This window comes from Dendrobates tinctorius, unplaced genomic scaffold, assembly GCF_039654945.1.
Source record: "Dendrobates tinctorius isolate UK_male_01 unplaced genomic scaffold, ASM3965494v1 ptg000011l, whole genome shotgun sequence".
NCBI lineage: Eukaryota > Metazoa > Chordata > Amphibia > Anura > Dendrobatidae > Dendrobates > Dendrobates tinctorius.
This window is the reverse complement of record NW_027361679.1, coordinates 85,983,317-86,006,280: the sequence shown is the minus strand read 5'-3', so window position 1 is coordinate 86,006,280 and position 22,964 is coordinate 85,983,317. Positions and strand designations below refer to the sequence as shown.

General features: G+C 42.4%; 1 protein-coding gene across 1 annotated transcript in view; it reads right to left on the bottom strand.

Annotated features, from left to right (window-relative positions):
- Positions 1-22,716, bottom strand: part of ZNF414 (zinc finger protein 414) — a 63,591-nt gene extending 40,875 nt beyond the window's left edge. The window contains 5 exon segments of the mRNA XM_073544203.1: positions 1,819-1,924; positions 4,555-4,662; positions 15,906-16,044; positions 22,368-22,418; positions 22,421-22,716. Of these exon segments, the coding sequence (XP_073400304.1) occupies positions 1,819-1,924; positions 4,555-4,662; positions 15,906-16,044; positions 22,368-22,418; positions 22,421-22,663 (647 nt within the window). The 5' untranslated portion in view covers positions 22,664-22,716.
- Between the last annotated feature and the right edge of the window lie 248 nt (positions 22,717-22,964).

Here is a 22,964-nt window from a genome sequence, read left to right as displayed (position 1 = left end):
CTGACCGCTCTGCCTCCTGCACAGGTTTCACCAGCTCTGCAAGTCAGGAACTGAGCAGCCCTGCATCCACCAATGAGAAGATGGGGGCGGTGCTACAATCCCAATGAGGATTCTGAAAAAGATCAGAATCATAGATCAGTCCCCTCCGGCCCTCTGACTGAGCGCCAGCGGGCCGCACAGGAACAGTCCGTGGGCTGGATGTGGCCCACAGGCTGCAGTTTGCCAAGGACTGCCATCGACGCCTGGAATTTACTGACAAAAATGATTCAAGAGGCAGGATCCGGCAACATCAACGATCTAAAGAGGTACTGAACACCAGGGCTGTGGAGTCGGAGTCGTGGAGTCGGTGCTCATTTTGGTGGAGTCAGAGTCGGAGTTGGAGTCGGTATAAAATGGACCAACTCCGACTCCTAAAATATATAATAAATTGGGTACAGTAGTTCAATGCAGAATGTGCTGAATATTTTTTCATAGGAGTTTGGGAAAGTTATGAAATGTCCTATAAATGGCTGTTCTATTCCTGATCTAAGGCTACATTCACACACAGCGTTTTTCCTGTGTTTTTTGAGGATACGTTTTTCAGCTGCAAAAGCAGATCATCTTTTTAAAAAACTGCATCACGTGAAAGGTTTTTGAGCTCATAGATAATGTTTTCAATAGCAAAAGCAGATTAGAAATCTGCTCTATCTATCCATATCTGTCTATCCATATCGTATCTGTACCAAAAAGAATGAAAACCGGGTAGTACACCAATATATATTCTGTTCTATCTAAATATCTTGATTATTGGATCATAAAAATGATTAAATGTCTGAGGTTCACATTGTACTACAATAAATTTTTCACTTAAATATAAGCAATATGTGTGGGAGTCGGAGTCGTGGAGTCGGTGTAAGGGAAATTGAGGAGTCGGAGTCGGAGTCGCAGGTTTGGCTTACCGACTCCACAGCCCTGCTGAACACTGTGGGTAACCATGGACTCCATGTACTTCATCAGCCTTGATGAATCCATGCCTAAACGACTGCAGATGGTGACATGACAAAACGCTAATTGCAATGAAATATCCAAAATAAAACTACTGAAATGTTACGACTTTGTGGTTTTGTTGAACTTGCTATGACTTTTTTTTGCCGGCACTGTATATATCCACTGCTACAGCCAAATCAGTACCATCAAATGAAGCACACCAGGACATATGGCTGTAGAGAGCAGTGAGCAACTTTTTCAAAATGAAACAGAACTCTGTTTTATATTACAGTATTTGGCCATGTTCTCACAAGAGCTAATTTTGGAAAAATGTCATTGTGTGTCATTGCTTTTCTCAAACAAAGAAAAAAAACAAACATATTTCTTACATTACGTGCTAGGCATTGTCCTATATGCATACAATTACAACAGAACATGATGTTTGCAAACGTACATGTGAAATTCACCTTTACATAACTGTGAAAGAGACGGCTTGCAGGTCACGGAGCTCTATACAACTTATAACGGTATACAGTCATTGTAATAAAATGGTGACACTGCATGAAAGCATTTTTTTTTTCAGCCTCCATATCTTGTACAGTGAAGTTCATTTTGACAGAATAAGATCTTAGAATGAAGTTATACCAATGTGCAACTTTCCAGTATACACTGTGTCTGAATGTAGTGCAGTGTTAGGAAATGGCAATTCATGAAATATCGCAGATGCCTTATGAAAAGTATTAGCCAATGCAAACACTTGTACTACAGTTTAATAAACGCATCTGCAATGTTTTGCTAGGGCAAATATCCCAAGAGAAAAAAAGATAGAAGACCTTAAATCTATTCACTTACTTAAAGTAGCGGTTAGGCTTGTAATGGACTTTCAGGTGGCTCATAAGCTCTTGCATGCTATTCAGTATTTCTCCACATCCACTAATAGAGCAAAAGAACTTTTTATCTGTAACAGGAAATAAAATTTCTATGAATAAGATGGTCTCCACCATGATATAGTTATTTTCCTCAGTAACAGCTCTCACAACCAATAGACATTTTGATGTCTTGGATACAAGGAAAAAAGTTAGACTTGAAGCAGTTAACAGAGACACCTAACAAATATTTGTAAGCAATCATATGAAATTGCTTTAGAAAAATACATAAAACTGAGAATTTTGGGTCGAGTGTGTTTATAGTAGATAGTCAAACAATGGATAACATCCTGCAAGTATTGGAAGGTAGATACAATCTCAAAAATAATGTTTTTGAGTTTGACCCCTTCCTACAAAACCAGTTTTGCCAAATGAATGTTGCTTCTCTTCTGAGATTAAAAAAAAAAAGTGTGTGTGTGTGTATATATATCTATCTATCTCATCAAAAGAAATTAGTCCTGTTTAAAATGGAAACCCTTAAAAGGGGTTGTCCGGTCTTGATGCTATGTCACTGCACACATCTGAATCATTTCAGTGTGCGCATGGCATGCTGTCAGGATTCTCCGGCATTGACATAGAAAGCGGGGGTGGGATCACGCGACTGCAAAGTATGTGATTTGCATACTTCTGGACTGTACTACACATGCCAAGCCTGGCTCAATTCACTTGTATTTAGTGAGGCCGAGCACATCTAGTCTGCATGGGCCCGCATGCATGCAAATTGTTTAATTGTGGTCATGTGACTACCTGCTCACAGCAGAGAATTCTGACAGCATGCAGTGCGCACTCTGAAAGGGAGTGCATCGAAAGACTGGACAACCCCTTCAAACAAAGGGCAAATAACATCTGTAAAGCGCTGTGGAATTACTAGTGCTATATAAATGAGTAAGATAAATAAACTGGCATAAGGATGGCCCATAAATCATCAAATTAGGTTCTGTCAAGATGGTGACTAATATAATTGCACCATTTAGCTGCATTGGAATCTTTAGTTCAGTCGTTTTACAGTTCAGGAAGTAGCATACTGTATCTGCTGCATATAATGAAAGTCCAGACTGCTGGTTCAGGTGGCAACCATAGCTGCCGCACACACACCTCTTGACCACTAGCAGTAAGGCAAAAGTGATTACATTAATGTGGTTTTCTCATTAATCAGAAAAGTGGCTTTTGATGCTCTGCATAGAGTGGAAAGATAGGCTGGTCCCTTACTTATAGTGTTCATTAGTAACAACAATGGACTTTGGTACCTAAAAAGGGTCATGGAGTTTGTAAGGCTGATTCTACTCACGAATTAAAAAGGTTATCCACTACCGAACAATCCCTACTTAAATGCTAAAGTGTTCATAGTAAAATCAAAAAAATAAAATAAAAAATATATGCACCTACTACACCAACGCAGTTCCCGTGATAAACTGCGCTGGTCAGGGAGATAAATGGTAAGATGTCCATAATAAAAATATATACTTAAAGGGAACCTGTCAGCTGTTTTGGCCCCTATAAGATGCAGCCACCGCCTTTTAGGGTTCATCTACAGCATTCTATAATGCTGTAGATAAGCCCCCAATCCAACCTGCAAGATAATAAAAATAAGTTTTATTATACTCATCCCAGGCAGCGGTCCAGTCCGATGGGAATTGCAGGTCCGGCGCCTCCTATCTTCTTGCAATGCCGCCCTTCTGCTTGTTTCATCGCTCCCGGCATCGCACTTCTGTGCAGGCGTACTTCTCTGCCTCCTTGAGGGCAGAGCAAATTCCTGCAGTGTACAGGAGCTGGGCCTCTCTCACCTTTCCTGACGCCTGCGCACTGCAGTACTTCGCTCTGCCCTCAACAGGTCAGAGAAGTACGCCTGCGCAGGAGCGCAATGCCGGGGAGCGATGAAACAACCAGGAGGGTGGCGTCGCAAGAAGATGGGAGGCGCCGGACCCAGACCAGCGACACCCATCGGACCGGACCGCACCAGACCACCCTCCCGGGTGAGTACAATAAAACTTATTTTTCTTACCTTGCAGGTCAGATTGGGGGCTATCTACATTCTATAATGCTGTAGACAATCCCTAAAAGGCAGTGGCCGCATTTTATAGCGGCCAAAACAGCTGACAGGTTCCCTTTAAGAAGAGGTGGTCCAGTAGTGGACTATCCCTTTGAAGTAGAAAGTGGTGCAGTGGGCCCATGTAATAACTTGCCTGTAAAGACCATCTCCCTCATTAATTTTCAAATCCCAAATCTGGCCCCAAAGAAATAAACTAAAGGCCAAATAAACTTTGCTGATATCAATCAACTGTATGGGATTGAGTTTTGAGAAGCCCAACATCTACAAAAGATGATGGAAGACCTAAAATAAAAGCATAAGGAGTTCTCAACGTTAGAATTTCAGATAAAGTATTATGAAAAGGAAAGGGCAATTTAAGAGATAAACAGACAATGGTTTTTCCAAGGTTTATGCCTGTGTACTTGACATGGGATGACAGCTACATTTATGGTGTCAAGGTGTTCCTGCACATTTCTTGGTATATTTAGGCAATTCACTGGTATTTTTACCCTAAACTTACAGACTTAAAAAAAAATTAATTCAACATATCAAATATTGGTGGAGGGTGCCTTTGTGGTAGAGCCAGTTGATAATAGGCTTTTACATGGTGAGGACAAAAGTCACATGTCTTACCTTGCATAGACTGAGTTGGTTTATAGTGGATAGACACATGATGAATGAGATCCTGCATGTTGAGGAATGTACGGTTACAGCCATAGGTAGAACATTTGTGTCCCTTTTCTGCATAAAATTAAGAATAATAATAATAATAATAATAATAATAATATTCCTAAAGACAATACAATATATAAAAAGGGTGAGGATTTCCAAGCTATACAGAACCCTTTATCATAGAAAAACACATCACTGTAGAAAGTGGAGATTCATCCTTAAGGGGGGGTCCTGTGAAGATGGATAGCCGATAACTTGTATCAGACCCCACCAAAGATCTGCAGTACCTGACACTCTTATCCCAACTCACAATGGAGTGGTAGTACGTTTGCCGGCCGCATTATCATTCAATTACTATGGGGGCTGTTGAGCGCAGTGCAGTGTTCTGCTTTTTCTAGCCGTCCCATTGAAACTAATGAAGTGGGCTTGGAAACACACATTGCAGACCCATTTTAACAGGGAATTGCCCATCGCTGTGTGTCCCAGCAGACAGACCCCCATCAATCTATAAGTTATGTCCTATCTTCACAGGACAAACCCTTTAACAACAATGACTTGCCTCCTGCAATATGCTTTGTTCCACCAACAAATGCAAGGAGCTAGACTATCACTGACCCCGCATCAAGTACTATTACTTCATGTAGAAGTAAACAATAGGGCAAGGGAAAAGACCCTGTTGTGATCATTTAAAATGGTGATCCAATACTAGGACAACCCCTTCTTGATCAAAATGTTTGGCCCCAATAAAATAATAAAGCTTATACTCACATCTCATGATGGTGGCGTTGCTACGGTGTCAGCACTCAGGGTTTGGAGCTCTTGTGCGGTTGCTGTGACATGTGAAGCCTGCCCGGCCTTTGGACAAATCGAACATGAAGAGGAAGTCCAGGCTGCAGCTGATCTTGGAATTCCTCTTCATGTTCAATTCAGGAGGAAGCGAGGACAGTGACGCCAGTGCGGATGTCACATGTCAAAACAACAGCATGGAAGTCCCGGGGAGAGCAAGTGCAGACACCACGGGAACGGTGCCAGCACGGGAGGGGAGTATAAGTTTTATTATTTAAAGGAGCCAAGCAAGGAGTATGACAAGAAGTTGACCAAGTAGTGGAAAACTTCTTTAAGGTGTCTTAAAGTGGGTACGGAAAGTATTCAGACCTCTTTAAATTTTTCCTTCTTCCAGCCATTTTGGTGAATTCAAAAAAGTTCATTTTTTTTCATTAATGTACACTCTGCACCCCATCTTCTGCAAGGAAGAATGGCAGAAGATCCCCAAATCCAGGTGTGAAAAACTTGTTGCATCATTCTTAAGAAGACCCATGACTGTACTAGCTCAAAAGGGTGCTTCTACTCAATACTGAATACTGTAACCTTGGCCAGATCTGTGCCTTGCCACAATTCTGTCTCTGAGCTTCTTGGCCAGTTCCTTTGACCTCTTCTCATTTGGTCTGACATGCACTGTGAGCTGTGAGGTCTTATATACAGGTGTGTGCCTTTACAAATCAAGTCCTATCAGTTTAATGAAACACAGCTGGATTCCAATGAAGGAGTAGAACCCTGTGGAGTCGGAGCCCATTTTGGTGGAGTCGGAATAAAATGGACCGACTCCGAAAATATATAATAAATCGGGTACAGTTATTCAATGCAGTTTGTGGGGAATATTTTTTTCATAAGAATTTGGGCAAGTTATGAAATGTCCTATTCCGGATCTAAAGTCTAAACCTTTAGCTGAGATGATTCTGTGCTGCAGTTTATGTTCATGATAAGTAGTGAAGCTCCTCCTCTATAGATAAGGGGAAAAAATAACAAACACACAGGGAAGGAAAGCTTACATTTATCTCAGAATTTCTGGAGTGAACAGAGAAGCAGGAGTAAAGAAGGCAAGTACTTCCTAAAGCATAACTAAACTTTCAATACACTGTGCATTAATCAATAGTCCAGTATATGCTGTCTCTGTATGCTTGATGTTTTAGTTTGTTTTTCCTCTTAGCTCATGTTTGGAGAAATTAGCTGCTCTGATGACTTATATACACTATACATAAAATATAAGGGGAAAAAATGTTTTCTAACATCTTCAATTCAGAAATACAGTAAAAGGATCGATGAGGACATATATATTTGTGTGTGTTCTGGAATGTGATTCAGTACAAACATCCTCCCTCCCTCTTCATAAACTGAATAAATATGATGTGAAGCATTTAGTGAGCTGTACCCTGCTGAGACAATCCTTGATACTGATAGTTCAGAGTAAAGCTACAGTGCCTACAAGTAGTATTCAACCCCCTGCAGATTTAGCAGGTTTACACATTCGGAATTAACTTGGCATTGTGACATTTGGACTGTAGATCAGCCTGGAAGTGTGAAATGCACTGCAGCAAAAAAGAATGTTATTTCTTTGTTTAATTTTTTTTTCAATTGTGAAAAGTTTATTCAGAGGGTCATTTATTATTCAACCACTCAAACCACCAGAATTCTGTTTGGTTCCCCTAAAGTATTAAGAAGTATTTCAGGCACAAAGAACAGTGAGCTTCACATGTTTGGATTAATTATCTCTTTTTCCAGCCTTTTCTGACTATTTAAGACCCTCCCCAAACTTGTGAACAGCACTCATACATGGTCAACATGGGAAAGACAAAGGAGCATTCCAAGGCCATCAGAGACAAGATCGTGGAGGGTCACAAGGCTGGCAAGGGGTACAAAACCCTTTCCAAGGAGTTGGGCCTACCTGTCTCCACTGTTGGGAGCATCATCCGGAAGTGGAAGGCTTATGGAACTACTGTTAGCCTTCCACGGCCTGGACAGCCTTTGAAAGTTTCCTCCCGTGCCGAGGCCAGGCTTGTCCGAAGAGTCAAGGCTAACCCAAGGACAACAAGGAAGGAGCTCCGGGAAGATCTCATGGCAGTGGGGACATTGGTTTCAGTCAATACCATAAGTAACGTACTCCACCGCAATGGTCTCCGTTCCAGACGAGCCCGTAAGGTACCTTTACTTTCAAAGCGTCATGTCAAGGCTCGTCTACAGTTTGCTCTCATGATCACTTGGAGGACTCTGAGACAGACTGGTTCAAGGTTCTCTGGTCTGATGAGACCAAGATCGAGATCTTTGGTGCCAACCACACACGTGACGTTTGGAGACTGGATGGCACTGCATACGACCCCAAGAATACCATCCCTACAGTCAAGCATGGTGGTGGCAGCATCATGCTGTGGGGCTGTTTCTCAGCCAAGGGGCCTGGCCATCTGGTCCGCATCCATGGGAAGATGGATAGGACGGCCTACCTGGAGATTTTGGCCAAGAACCGCTGCTCCTCCATCAAGGATCTTAAGATGGGTCGTCATTTCATCTTTCAACAAGACAACGACCCAAAGCACACAGCCAAGAAAACCAAGGCCTGGTTCAAGAGGCAAAAAATCAAGGTGTTGGAGTGGCCTAGTCAGTCTCCTGACCTTAACCCAATTGAAAACTTGTGGAAGGAGCTCAAGATTAAAGTCCACATGAGACACCCAAAGAACCTAGATAACTTGGAGAAGATCTGCATGGAGGAGTGGGCCAAGATAACTCCAGAGACCTGTGCCGGCCTGATCAGGTCTTATAAAAGACGATTATTAGCTGTAATTGCAAACAAGGGTTATTCCACAAAATATTAAACCTAGGGGTTGAATAATAATTGACCCACACTTGTATGTTTAAAATTTATTAAAATTTAACTGAGCAACATAACTTTTTGGTTTGTAAGATTTATGCATCTGTTAATAAATCCTGCTCTTGTGTGAAGTTTGAAGGCTCTAACTTATTTGCATCTTATCAAACCTGCTAAATCTGCAGGGGGTTGAATACTACTTGTAGGCACTGTATTTAACAACACATTTTACAAACTTTAGATTTATCATCTGTCCTATTGATTTATGCAAAGATTGTTTTATTTCTATCCCAAATTATATAGTGCATGATTCTTGCAAGAATTGCAATATACTATATTTTTTTACAGGACAAAATTATTTTGAGAGCGAATTTACATAATTACAAAATGTCTAAGACGCATCTTATGAAATCGGCTGAATTTGAGCATTTCACAGTGACTCAAGATAATAAACATTTTGTGTGTAAGAGTATAAGTGACCTAGCTGAAAACAAATGCTGTGATGCCAAAATCTGTGCATACTCAGGCAGTGGTAAAAATGCTCTTTCAAGAGCTTCCAATCTAAAAAGACATTTACAACACTGCCACCCAGAAGTTTACAAAGTTGTGACTGAAAAAGATCACAGCAGCATCAAGAAACCAGAGACCAGCACTTCCCACCAGGCAAAGGAGGAAGAAAGACAAACTTCAGTTACAAGATATCTTGTAAGTGGGAAAGTTACTGCAACAATGACAGCAGATGTGTTTAACCCCTTAACGACCGCCGATACGCCTTTTAACGGCGGTAGTTAAGGGTACTTAAACCACAGCGCCGTTAATTCACGACGCTGTGGAGAAAGTACATAGCGCCCCCCAGTGTCGGATTTTCTCCGGGGTCTTGGCTGCCAGGGTTAGCCGAGACCCCAGAGAACATGAATCGGTCGGTTTTTACCAACTCCGATTTTGCGATCGCCGTTATTAACCTTATAACGGCGACCGCAAAAAAAAAAAAAAAGCCGCAATTATGCATTACATTTCTCTTTCCTCTGATGTGATCGCACATCAGAGGAGAGAGAAATAGGGTCCCCGATCCCCCCGGTACCTCTCTGTGGTCCTCCGTCCCCTCCCGGTGGTCCCGCCGGCGTCCTCCGATGGGCGCCGCCATCTTGAAAATTCATTATTCATTCATTATTTTGATCACTATGATAAACGATCATAGTGATCAAAATAAAAAAAATAGTACATAACCCCCCCGTTTATCACCCCCTTATATAGGCAAACATAATGAAATAAAGAAAATATTTTTTTTTTTTTCAGTTTTCCATTAGGGTTAGGGCTAGGGTTAGAATTAGGGTTAGGGCAAACTAGGATTAGGGTTAGAATTAGGATTAGGGTGGAGATTAGGGGTGTGTTGGGGTTAGGGTTGGAGCAAGAATTGAGGGGTTTCCACTATTTATCAACTTTGGGGTCTAAAAAAAAAAATCACTTTTGTGGAAATAAAAAAGACTTTTTATTTTCACGGCTCTGCGTTTATAAACTTCTGTGAAGCGCTTGTGGGCTCAAAGTGCTCACCACACATCTAGATAAGTTCCTTAGGGGGTCTAATTTCCAAAATGGGGTCACTTGTGGGGGGTTTCCACTGTTTAGGCCCATCAGGGGCTCTGCAAACGCAACATGATGCCCGCAGACCATTCCATCAAAGTCTGCATTCCAAAATGGCACTCCTTCCCTTCCGAGCTCTCCCATGTGCCCAAACAGTGGTTCCCCTCCACATATGGGGTATCGCGTACTCAGGACAAATCGCACAACAACTGTGGGGGTATGATTTCTCCTGTTAGCCTTGTAAAAATAAAAATTTGGGGGCGAAAAGATCATTTTTGTGGAAAAAAAATGCATTTCTTATTTTCACGGCTCTACGTTATAAACTTCTGTGAAGCACTTGAAGGTTCAAAGTGCTCACCACACATCTAGATAAGTTCCTTAATGGGTCTAGTTTCCAAAATGGGGTCACTTGTTGGAGCCACTGTTTAGGCACATTAAGGGCTCTCCGAACGCAACATGGCATCCGATCTCAATTCCAGCCAATTCTGCGTTGAAAAAGTCAAACGGCGCTCCATCCCTTGCGAGCTCTGCCGTGTGCTGAAAAAGTGGTTTACCCCCACATATGGGGTATCGGCGTATTCAGGAGAAATTGTACAACAAATTTTGTTGTTGATTTTCTCTTTTAACACTTGTGAAAATAAAAAAAATTGGTTCTGAAGTAAATTTTTTGCAAAAAAAAGTTAAATGTTAATTTTTTCCTTCCACATTGCTTTAGTTCCTGTGAAGCACTTAAAGGGTTAATAAACTTCTTGAATGTTGTTTTGAGCACCTTGAGGGGTCTAGTTTTTAGAACGGTGCCACTTTGGGGTATTTTCTGTCATGTACACCCCTCAAAATGACTTTAAATATGATGTGGTCCCTAAAAAAAATGGCTTTGTAAATTTTGTTGTAAAAATGAGAAATCGCTGGTCAACTTTTAACCCTTATAACTTCCTAACAAAAAAAAATTTTAATTCCAAAATTGTGCTGATGTAAAGTAGACTTGTGGGAAATGTTATTTATTAAGAAATTTGTGTGACACATCTCTCTGATTTAATAGCATAAAAATTTAAAGTTTTAAAATTGCAAAATTTTCGCCATATTTCCATTTTTTTCATAAATAAACACAAGACTTATCGAAGAAATTTTACCACTAACATGAAGTACAATATGTCACGAAAAAACAAACTCAGAATCAGCGGAATCCATTAAAGCGTTCCAGAGTTATAACCTCATAAAGGGACAGTGGTCAGAATTGTAAAAACTGGCCTGGTCATTAAGCTGCAAACTGGCTCTGTCGCTAAGGGGTTAAAAGACAGCTCAGCGAGTTTGTTGTGAAGGACTGTAACCATTATTATTTGCACGACCAGCTTTTACAGCTCTTAATGGCTCACAAACTTGGTGTTTCTCTGAAAAGAGAAAATTAGTGACTGAAGAAACCCTTAACCAAAAGGAAGATCTTAAAAAGATTCTCAAGAGACGCTTCATGTTTCTTAAAATGGATGCCTGCACACGTCACAGAGTGAACTATTTTGCTATCAACGTTCAATATGTTTGTGACAACAAAAAAAAAAAATTGTTACCAACACGCTGGCAGTAAAAGATACTAAAGCTCATCACAGCAGCCAGTTTCTCCAGGCCTTAGTGGAAAAAGTTCTGCAAGATTACGAACTCAAAAAAGAACAGGTTCTTGCTATTGTAACGGACAATGCTTCAAACATGATAAGTACAATTACACTGATGAATGAGAGTAATGAAGGCGAACAGCAGCTAGAACATTTCACATTCAGTATGTTGGAATGCCACAGTCCTGTTTCCATAACGGAGGAACAAACAGATATTACTTCAGAAGAACAGCAAAACGATTATTTACAATTAAATGATCTTGTTGAAGCGGCTTCACACCTCTTTCCTATTCATCACATGCGCTGTGTTGTGCACACGCTGCAGCTGAAACTGATTAGCAAAGTAAGGAAATTGGTTATTGCTGCCAGAACCCCTAAAATTGATTCCATCTTGAAGAGATGCGCTGGAAAAGGGGCAATTGTGGATCAAGCCACTCGGTGGGGCAGCATCTATTTAACCCCTTCATGACCAAGCCTATTTTGACCTTAATGACCAGGCCATTTTTTGCAATTCTGACCAGTGTCCCTTTATGAGGTAATAACTCTGGAACGCTTCAACGGATCCTAGCGATTCTGTTTTTTTGTGACATTGGGCTTCAGGTTAGTGGTAAATTTAGGACGATTATTTGTGAGAAAAAAAAAAAAATCGGAAATTTGGCGAAAATTTTGAAAGTTTCACAATTTTCAAATTTTGAGTTTTCATTCTGTTAAACCAGAGTTATGTGACACAAAACAGTTACTAAATAACATTTCACATGTCTACTTTACATCAGCACAATTTTGGAAACAACATTTTTTTTTTGTTAGGAAGTTATAAGGGTTAAAAGTTGAACAGTGATTTCTCATTTTTACAACAAAATTTACACAACCATTTTTTTTTTTTTTTTTTTTTTTTAGGGACCACCTCACATTTGAAGTCACATTAAAATGGACATTTTAATTTTTCCAACAAAAATTTTCTTTTAGCATCAATTTTTTCATTTTCACATGGGCAACAGGATAAAATGGATCCTAAAATTTGTTGGGCAATTATTCCTGAGTACACCGATACCTCATATGTGGTCATAAACCATTGTTTGGGCGCACGGCAGGGCTCAGAAGGGAAGGAGCACCATTTGACTTTTTGAATGGAATATATGCTGGAATATTTAGCGGTTGCCATGTCGCGTTTGGAGAGGCCCTGTGTGCCTAAACATTGGAGCTCCCCCACAAGTGACCCCATTTTGGAAACTAGACCCCCCAAGGAACTTATCTAGGTGCATAGTGATCACTTTGAACCCCCAGGTGCTTAACAAATTGATCCGTAAAAAAAAGTACTTTTGTTTCACAAAAATTTTCTTTTAGCCTCAGATTTTTCATTTTCACATGGGCAACAGGATAAAATAGATCCTAAAATTTGTTGTGCAATTTCTCCTGAGTACACCGATACCTCATATGTGGTCATAAATCACTGTTTGGGCGCACGGCAGGGCCCGGAAGGAAAGGAGCGCCATTTGACTTTTTGAATGGAAAATTAGCTCGAATCGTTAGCGGACACCATGTCGCGTTTGGAGAGCCCCTGTGTGCCTAAACAGTAAAAAAAAACCCCACAAGTGGCACCATTTTGGAAACTAGACCCCTTATGGAACTTATCTAGATGCATAGTGAGCAGTTTGGACCCCCAGGTGCTTCACAGAAGTTTATAACGCAGAGACGTGAAAATAAAAAATATTTTTTTTCTCTAAAAAAATGATTATTTAGTCCGCAATTTTTTATTTTCACAAGGGTAACAGGATAAATTGAACCCCAAAAGTTGAACAGTTTGTCCCGAGTACGGTGGCATCCCATATGTGGGGGAGAACCACTGTTCGGGCACACGTCGGGGCTCGGAAGGGAAGTAGTGACATTTTGAAATGCTGAACCGATGGAATGGTCTGCGGGCGTCATGTTACATTTGCAGAGCCCCTGATGTGCCTAAACTGTGGAAATCCCCCACAAGTGACCCCATTTTGGAAACTAGACTTTCCAAGGAACTTATCTAGATCTCTGGTGAGCACTTTGAACCCCCAAGTGCTTCACAGAAGTTTATAACGCAGAGACAAGAAAATAAAAAAATCTTTTTTTTCCCCACAAAAATAATATTTTAGCCCCCAATTTTTTATTTTCCCAAATGTAACAGGAGAAATTAGACCCCCAAAGTTGTTGTGCAATTTTTCCTGAGTACGCTGATACCCCATATGTTGAGGTAAACCACTGTTTGGGCACACGTCGGGGCTTGGAAGGGAGGGTGCACCATTTGATGTCCTCTCCTTTGCTGCCTGTCGTGGCTCCTGCGCAGGCGCACTGCTCTGTCCTCTTGAGGGCAGAGCAGAATACTGTAGTGCGCAGGCGATGGACCTCTCCCGGCACCTGTGTATTGCAGGACTCTGCTCTGCCCTCAACAGGGCAGAGCAGTGCGCCTGCGCAGGAGCCACGACGGGAAGAAGAGGACGTCACAGTTAGAAGATGGGAGGCGCCTGACCGGACCGCGACACCAATCGGACCCGGACCGCCCCTGGGTGAGTATAATATAACTCATTTTTCTTATCTTTCAGGTTACATCGGGGGCTTATCTACAGCATTACAGAATGCTGTAGATAAGCCCCTGATGGTGGTGTCGGCAGCTGATACTTGAAAAATCGGGTGTCAGATTCCCTTTAAAGGAATTGCTTCATCACCCATTTACAGTGACTAAAAAGTTACAAGCTAAGGATTTATCTCCTGGCATTTTTATAAAGGGGTGGAAGAACTTTTTGTTTTGCCTGTCCCAAAGAGGAGGTTTAATCACAGATGGCATTGCTGCTGCCTTCATTTAAATGGAGAGACACACTGCTATTAGAAAATATAATTCTTCTGGCAGCTGTTTATGTGGACTCGAGTATATTGCTGGATGATCAAGAGCTTACTAAAGGAAAAGAAGCTCTGAGGTAGCAGTTAGGATGAGTAGGCTACAGGACGGCCAACAGCAAGAGGACTCGGGTCCTGCCAGTGCTGCTGCTGTCGTCCCTTCGTCCTCATCAGATTTGGAGTTTGATTTCGACAAGTATTTGGACGACATGGAGCAGGCACAGCATTGCTGCAGGGAAAAAGATTCCACTCCCATAGAAAACAGATTGACCATATTTCAGCAAAATTTTTCACTTGCTCTAAAGAAGTAGAAGAGTTCAATCGTTCATCAAAACTGACTGTGCACGAGGCAATTCCTTTATATCCTGAAATTGTTAAGAGATATTGCCCATGTGGCTATTGCTTTGCCACCTTCCCAAGTTAGTGTAGAGAGGTTGTTCTCTAGCATTAAAATAATTAGGTCAGATTTTAGGTCATCTATAAAGGAGGATCTGATGGAGGCGATACTATTTCTCAGAACAAATTCATAGACTGCACAAATACTATTCAGTACGTTTTTGTTGAAAACGGTTCCCCCCCCCCACTTACTGCAGATTGTATAATAAATTGTAAATATGCAAAGTTTTTTTTGTTCTAAAGTTGTATTTCAATAAATATATTTTATGTTCTATCTAAATGGCTTAATTATTGTATCATAATAAAGATTAAAAGCCTGATGTTACCATTTTACTACAGTAAATTTATCTCTTAAACTTAAAACATGAGCCAGGTATGAGGGAGTTGGAGTTGTGGAGTTGGTGTCATGGGATTTGAGGAGTGGGAGTCGGAGGTTTGGCTCCACAGCCCTGGTAGAACCATATTAAGGAGGATCACAAGGAAATGGACAGCATGTGGCTTAAATATGAGTGTCTGAGCAAAGGGTCTGAATACTAATGACCATGTGATATTTTAGTTTTTCTTTTTTTAATAAAATTTGCAAAAATGTCTACATTTCTGTTTTTTTTCAGTCAACATGGGGAGCATTGTGTATATGAATGATAAAAAAATTAACTTTAGAATGTTTTCATTGCAGCCAATTGGTACAAAGAGTGAAAAATTTAAAGGGGTCTGAATACTTTCCGTACCCACTGTATTTGTCATATTAAGGGTTTCTGTGACTGACATTTATCAGGATATGTTGTTATCGGATGCACAAACTTTTGGCGAATATTACTGACTAGTAATGCACTGATGCGGGTTTGATTGTGACTGGATTGACGGAGTACAGAACTCATCTCTGGCATTTTGTCTAGTGCATGCTACAACCCCTGGACATGCCTGGTCCTGGTGCTGACACGTCAGGGCTTCTGATACAGACTGGAGCAGGCACACAAAAACTTGCAATTGCTCTAACACCCTTCCTATGTCAGTGTCTCATACATGAAAAGAATATGTAGCTCCACTCAATCCTGACTGCAGTGTGGAAAAAAAAATAGGGAATCAAAATCCTCGTTCTTGGGATAGGTGGGTACCCAGCAGTCATTTATCACTTGTTCTATGGATAAATGCCTTTCACGGTAAAACTCCTTTATTATCATTAGGTTGTGCGTGAAATAATGTGCTGCAGTTCAATATACGGTACTTACTTGAGGACAAGATGCCCCGCTTTCTGCCTCCTTCTCTTGGTCTTTTAGTTTCAACCTTCACCCCTCTTACAGACTGGGGAGTAGAAGGGACTACTGTACCTGCAGCTTGTGCCACTGCAGAGGGCTCTTCTGATTTTTCCTGAAAATGTGGGTATCATTTAATTAGAAGTTTAAGCTTTGGGTCAGGCGCATTCCTGGCAGAGATGAGACAATTTTTAAAAATTTGGTTCCGAACATATAGGCGAATGTTGTTTTTGCAATATTAGCCGAACACAGCCAAACGTCATTGGAGTCAATGGGAGTAGAAATAAACCAATAAACCGTTCATCAAACATAAACTCAGCATGAGTAGGGTAGCAATAAGGCACGAATATGCAAAATACATGTTCGGATTCGATCGCCAAATATGTTCGCTCAACTCTACTCTCTAACATTCCCGAATTCAGGTGCAGTGCTCCTGACAGGCACCGGTTAGAAAACAATCTAGAATATCTAATTATGTCAATTTCTGGGCTCTAAAAGTAATCAGTGACCTTGATAGGGATATATTTAAAGAGAGTACATAAAATCAGACGCAAAAATACCCATTTAATAATCATAAACCTAATAAAACAAAAAGTACTCAAATTTCACAAATACCGCCCAATAGTCTCCAGTTTTCAGGATACAACTATTACTAAACAATACAAAAAAAAAAAACTTAGTTGTAAGGCATATACAGTTAGGTCCATATATATTTGGACAGACAACATTTTTCTAATTTTGGTTCTAGACATTACCACAATGAATTTTAAACAAAACAATTCAGATGCAGTTGAAGTTCAGACTTTCAGCTTTCATTTGAGGGTATCCACAATAAAATTGGATGAAGGGTTTAGGAGTTTCAGCTCCTTAACATGTGCCACCCTGTTTTTAAAGGGACCAAAAGTAATGGGACAAATTAAATTGTAAATAAAATGTTCATTTCTAGTACTTGGTTGAAAACCCTTTGTTGGCAATGACTGCCTGAAGTCTTGAACTCATGGACATCACCAGACGCTGTGTTTCCTCCTTTTTGATGCTCTGCCAGGCCTTCACTGCGGTGGTTTTCAGTTGCTGTTTGTTTGTGGGCCTGTCTGAAGTTTAGTCTTTAACAAGTGAAATGCATGCTCAATTGGGTTGAGATCAGGTGACTGACTTGGCCATTCAAGAATATTCCACTTCTTTGCTTTAATAAAATCCTGGGTTGCTTTGGCTTTTTGTTTTGGGTCATTGTCCATCTGTAGTATGAAACGACGACCAATCAGTTTGGCTGCATTTGGCTGGATCTGAGCACACAGTACGGCTCTGAATACCTCAGAATTCAATCGGCTGCTTCTGTCCTGTGTCACATCATCAATAAACACTAGTGACCCAGTGCCACTGGCAGCCATGCATGCCCAAGCCATCACACTGCCTCCGCCGTGTTTTACAGATGATGTGGTATGCTTTGGATCATGAGCTGTACCACGCCTTCGCCATACTTTTCTCTTTCCATCATTCTGGTAGAGGTTGATCTTGGTTTCATCTGTCCAAAGAATGTTCTTCCAGAACTATGCTGGCTTTTTTAGATGTTTTTTAGCAAAGTCCAGTCTAGCCTTTTTATTCTTGATGCTTATGAGTGGCTTGCACCGTGCAGTGAACCCTCTGTATTTACTTTCCTGCAGTCTTCTCTTTATAGTAGATTTGGATATTGATACGCCTACCTCCCGGAGAGCGTTGTTCACTTGGTTGGCTGTTGTGAAGGGGTTTCTCTTCACCATGGAGATTATTCTGCGATCATCCACCACTGTTGTCTTCCGTGGGCGCACAGGTCTTTTTGCATTGATGAGTTCAACAGTGCTTTCTTTCTTTCTCAGGATGTACGAAACTGTAGATTTTGCCACTCCTAATGTTGTAGCAATTTCTCGGATGGGTTTTTTCTGTTTTTGCAGCTTAAGGATGGCTTGTTTCACCTGCATGGAGAGCTCCTTTGACTGCATGTTTCCTTCACAGCAAAACCTTCCAAATGCAAGCACCACACCTCAAATCAACTCCAGGCCTTTTATCTGCTTAATTGAGAATGACATAACGAAGGGATTGCCCACACCTGTCCATGAAATAGCCTTGGAGTCAATTGTCCAATTACTTTAGGTCCCTTTAAAAACATGGTGGCACATGTTAAGGAGCTGAAACAACTAAACCCTTCATCCAATTTAAGGCTATGTGCACACGTACCGGAACTCTCGCGGAAATTACCGAGAGAATTCCGGAATTCCAGTCCGCGGGAAAATCGCATTTTAAATTCCCGCGATTTTCCCGCGGAAAAACTAGCATTTTGCAAGCGTATATAGCTTGCAAAATGCTAGCATTCTCCAAGCGATCTGTAGCATCGCTGGGAGAACTGATTGACAAGTGTGACCAACATTTTACTACTGAGGCCGCCTATGCAGCATCAGTAGTAAAAGATAAAATGTGAAAAAAAATAAAAAATGGTGTTATTCTCACCCTCCGACGTCCCGCGCATCCGTTCCCAGTAGTCCTTTGCGAAAATGCCCGCGATGGCGTCCGTTCTCGCGGGATCGCGATGTCTCGTGGTAATTCGCGATGACGTCGCACGAATGAACGCGAGACTTCGCGATCCCGCGAGAACGGACGCCATCGCGGGCATTTTCGCAAAGGACTACTGGGAACGGGAGCGTGAAGAGAAGCGGAAAGACTGCCCGGGACGTCGGAGGGTGAGAATAACAATATTTTTTATTTTTAAATTCTATTTTTTACAGGGATATGGTACCCAAAGCCCGGAGGACAGTCTCCTCTCCTCCGGACCGTGGGTACCATCCGCCATTGTTCTGCTTACTTTCCGCATGGTGTGCACAGCCACATGCGGGAAGTAAGCGGAACAATGCATTCCTATGGGTGCGGGATCGCCGCGATTCCGCAAATTAATGAGCATGCTGCGGTTTTTACCCCGAAGCGATTCCGCCGCGGTAAAAAACGCAGCATTAGCACAGCATTGCGGAATCCCATAGGAATGCATGGGATGCTTATTTTTCGCGTTTTCGCGGCAAAATCGCGCGGTTAAAACAGCCGCGGAAACGCGAAAAAAACGCCACATGTGAACTCAGCCTTAATGTGGATACCCTCAAATGAAAGCTGAAAGTCTGAACTTCAACTGCATCTGAATTGTTTTGTTTAAAATTCATTGTGGTAATGTCTAGAACCAAAATTAGAAAAATGTTGTCTCTGCCCAAATATATATGGACCTAACTGTAGATGCTAACGGAGTCATATTCACACAGATTTAGACGCTAAAAGTTTAGCAGCAGAAACACATTGTCAGAGATAAAAGAAAGGTTGGCAGATCATATCAGAGACTATTACGCTTTCGGGCACAATGTGCCTGAGAGGACATTTAGGCTGTGTGCCCACGTAGTGATTTTTAAGCGTTTTTGCCGCGATTTTCGGCGCGAAAACGTTTAAAAATCGTGTACAGAACGCCCCCCATGCATTCCGCACATGCTGTGCTAATGCTGCGCTTTTTTCCGCGGCAGAATCGCATCGCGGAAAAAATTGCAGCATGCTCATTCTTTTGTGCGGAATCGCAAAGAATTGCCGCGATTCCGCACCCATAGGAATGCATGAGAATCGCTTACTTCCCGCAAGTGGTTATGCCCACCATGCGGGAAGTTAAGCGTCTCATGTGCGGTTGGTACCCACGGTGTGGAGGAGAGGAGACTGTCCTCTAGGCCCTGGGCACCATACCCCTGTAAAAAAAAGAATAAAAAATAAAAAAAATCGGGGTATATTTACCTTCCGGCGTCACGCACTGCATTCCCGGCCTAAGCGTTCCCAGTAATGCCTTGCGGCACGGTCCAGTGATGACGTGGTCTCGCGAGATCGCTATAGCAACGCGAGACTACGTCATCACAGGTCTCGCAAGGCATTACTGGGAACGCTGTGGCCCGGGAATGCAGTGCCGGACGCCGGAAGGTAAATATACACAGATTTTTTTTATTTTTTTTTAGCATTCTATCTTTTACTATTGAGGCCGCATAGGCGGCCTCAATAGTAAAAACCTGGTCACACTTGTCAAACACTATGTTTGACAAGTGTGACCAACCTGTCAATCACTTTCCAAGCGATGCTTCAAATCGCTTGGAAAGTGCTTGAATATCGCACACGAAAATCGCGATCATAATCGCGGTAAAATCGCGGTGAAATCGCGCGGAAAAAGCTGCGCGATTTCTGGGAAGGAGTCCGGTTTTTAGTGAGCGTTTTAAAACGCTACGTGGGCACATAGCCTAAGGGTATGTGCACATGTTGCGGATTTGGCTGCGGATTTTACTGAATCTGCAGGTAAAGTGACCTGCGTTTTACCTGCGGATTTAGCCTGTTTTTGCACCTTCGGATTCCTATAATGGAAGAGGTGTAAAAACGCTGCGGATTCCACAGAAAGAATTGACATGTGGCAGAAAATAAACCGCTGCGTGTGCACAGCGGATTTGGTTTTCCATAGGTCTACATGGTACTGTACGCCACATGGAAAACTGCTGCAGATCCGCAGTGCCAAATCCGCAACGTGTGCACATACCCTTATAAGAAAACCCTCCTCTTCTTTGTAAGAAAACCCTACTGTGCTATTGCACCTGACCCAGGATTAAAAGACAGCATATAATTTACTGCAAAACAGTAAAAAAGTAGGATAAATTAGAATCTAAATAGCAGCAGTGTAATGCCAATTGTAAAATGCAAGTGTGCATTATTGCCATCAATACACATGAGAACTAGCTAGTATACTTCCGGGCCATAGAACGCCATGGCGAATGCCGGCACATGTGCAATACTGTTTTTCAGCTTTGCCCACAGTTGGGCAAAGCATACTGTGCACGCGCGGTAACTCTACGTGAACGCATGAATTACCCGAAAGGAATGCGTAGAGCAAGCCAGGAGAGGGGGGGGGGGGGGAGACAAACAATAAGCCTCGCCCATTGGACCGGACGAGGAAAATTAATATTTATATACACCGCGGGAGGAATAAAAACGGTATTTATGGATCATACGTGGGGAGTCAAGGGGTATAAAAACTACTTGTATAATGCAGAGCTGACACTAAATTGAGTGATATTTTTACATGATATGCCAAAAAAGTGGTGACAGATTCCCTTTACTGCGTTTTTTTCTGGTGACAGGTTCCCTATAAGGCTGGGTTCACACGTAGCGGAACTCTCGCGGAAATTACCGCGAGAATTCCGGAATTCCATTCCGCGGGAAAAATCGCATTTTAAATTCCCGCGGAAAAACTAGCATTTTTCAAGCGTAATTAGCTTGCAGAATGCTAGCGTTTTCCAAGCGATCTGTAGCATTGCTTGGAAAGTGATTGACAGGTTGGTCACACTCGTCAAACATAGTGTTTGACGAGTGTGACCAACTTTTTACTATTGAGGCCGCCTATGCGGCGTCAATAGTAAAAGACAAAATGTAAAAAATAAAAAAAAAAATATATTGTTATTCTCACCTTCCGACGTCCCGCGCAGCCTTCCCGCCTCTCTCCACGCTCCCAGTAATCCTTTGCGACAATTACCGCGATGACGTCTGTTCTCACGGGATCGCGACGTCTCGCGGTCATTCGCGATGACGTCACGCGAATGACCGCGAGACTTCGCAATCCCGCGAGAACGGATGTCAACGTTCGCAAAGGCTTACTGGGACCGGGAGCGTGGAGAGAGGCGGGAAGGCTGCGCGGGACGCCGGAAGGTAAGAATAACAATATTTTTTATTTTAAATTCTATTTTTTACAGGGATATGGTACCCAAAGCCCGGAGGACAGTGTCCTCTCCTCCACACCGTGGGTACCATCCGCAATTGTTCTGCTTACTTTTCGCATGGTGTGCACAGCCACATGCGGAAAGTAAGCAGAACAATGCATTCCCATGGGTGAGCATGCTGCGTTTTTTACCGAGAAGCGATTCCGCGGCTGGAAAAACCACAGCATTAGCACAGCATTGCGGAATCCCATAGGAATGCATGGGATGCTTATTTTTCACGGCAAAATCGTGCAGTTAAAAGTGCCGCAGAAATGCGAAAAAAAACGCTACGTGTGAACTCAGCCTAAGTGGGCTTTCTATTTGTATACAGCGAGTACCCCAGCACAGAGCACTATGGTAATATAAGCTGACAGTTTCTGGGGGCACTTAGGCAGCATTTCCAGAACTCTGTAATATGCAGAGCAGCCATTTGTACAATGTCCCGTGTGTGAGGTAAAAGCACGGAGGAGGGGCGCCAACCCGCGGTCCCAGCCAATCAGAAGCGAGGACGATCTACTTAACCCCTTCCAAGCCGGCGTGAATAGGAGCGCGCCATTCACTTCATCGCTTACCGCCATAATTACACGGTGTATATAACTAGTGGCAGCGCCTTGCTTCTGCGTCCTCACTAGAAAGCCGGCTCTCTGCGGACACTTACCATGGCTCTTGCTGGTGCTGCCGCGCAAGTCCTTATGTATCCGGCAGACGATGCTTCTCACCACTGTGTGTCACATTGTAGCCATTTTGGGTGCAGTGATAACGCGAGATTATAGAGGGCGGAGGGGAGGACGCGTCTGCTCGCATGGGTGGGGGGAAGGGATGGAAGCTTTGTGAGCTGTGGATGTGTATACATAACAGCTTACTAATTGCCTCACGGAGTGACGAGGAGCTTGGCGGCCATGACAGACGTGCTTGTGTGCACGACACGACTACAAGCCAGAGCCGCCATCCCATGGGTGGACGTGTGATAATGGCGGACGCGGCAAACTGTGTGGAGGAAAGAAAAGCAGCACCGTCTTCTCTGCGCCCTCCACAGTATGGTGGTCACTATGTGCTGCTGGGCGGATAACCTACAAGGTGTCATGGACACGTCTGCCTTTTATAGGGGTGGTTTCCCAATAAAATTAGAATTTTTTTTCTTGTATATTTTAAATAGAAAAGTAAAAACGTGCAGCTTTGTAGTCCAAAATGATAATTTTACTGTTGATTCTTCATTGCCTAGGTTACTGGTTGGACATGTGCACAGGGCCGGTTT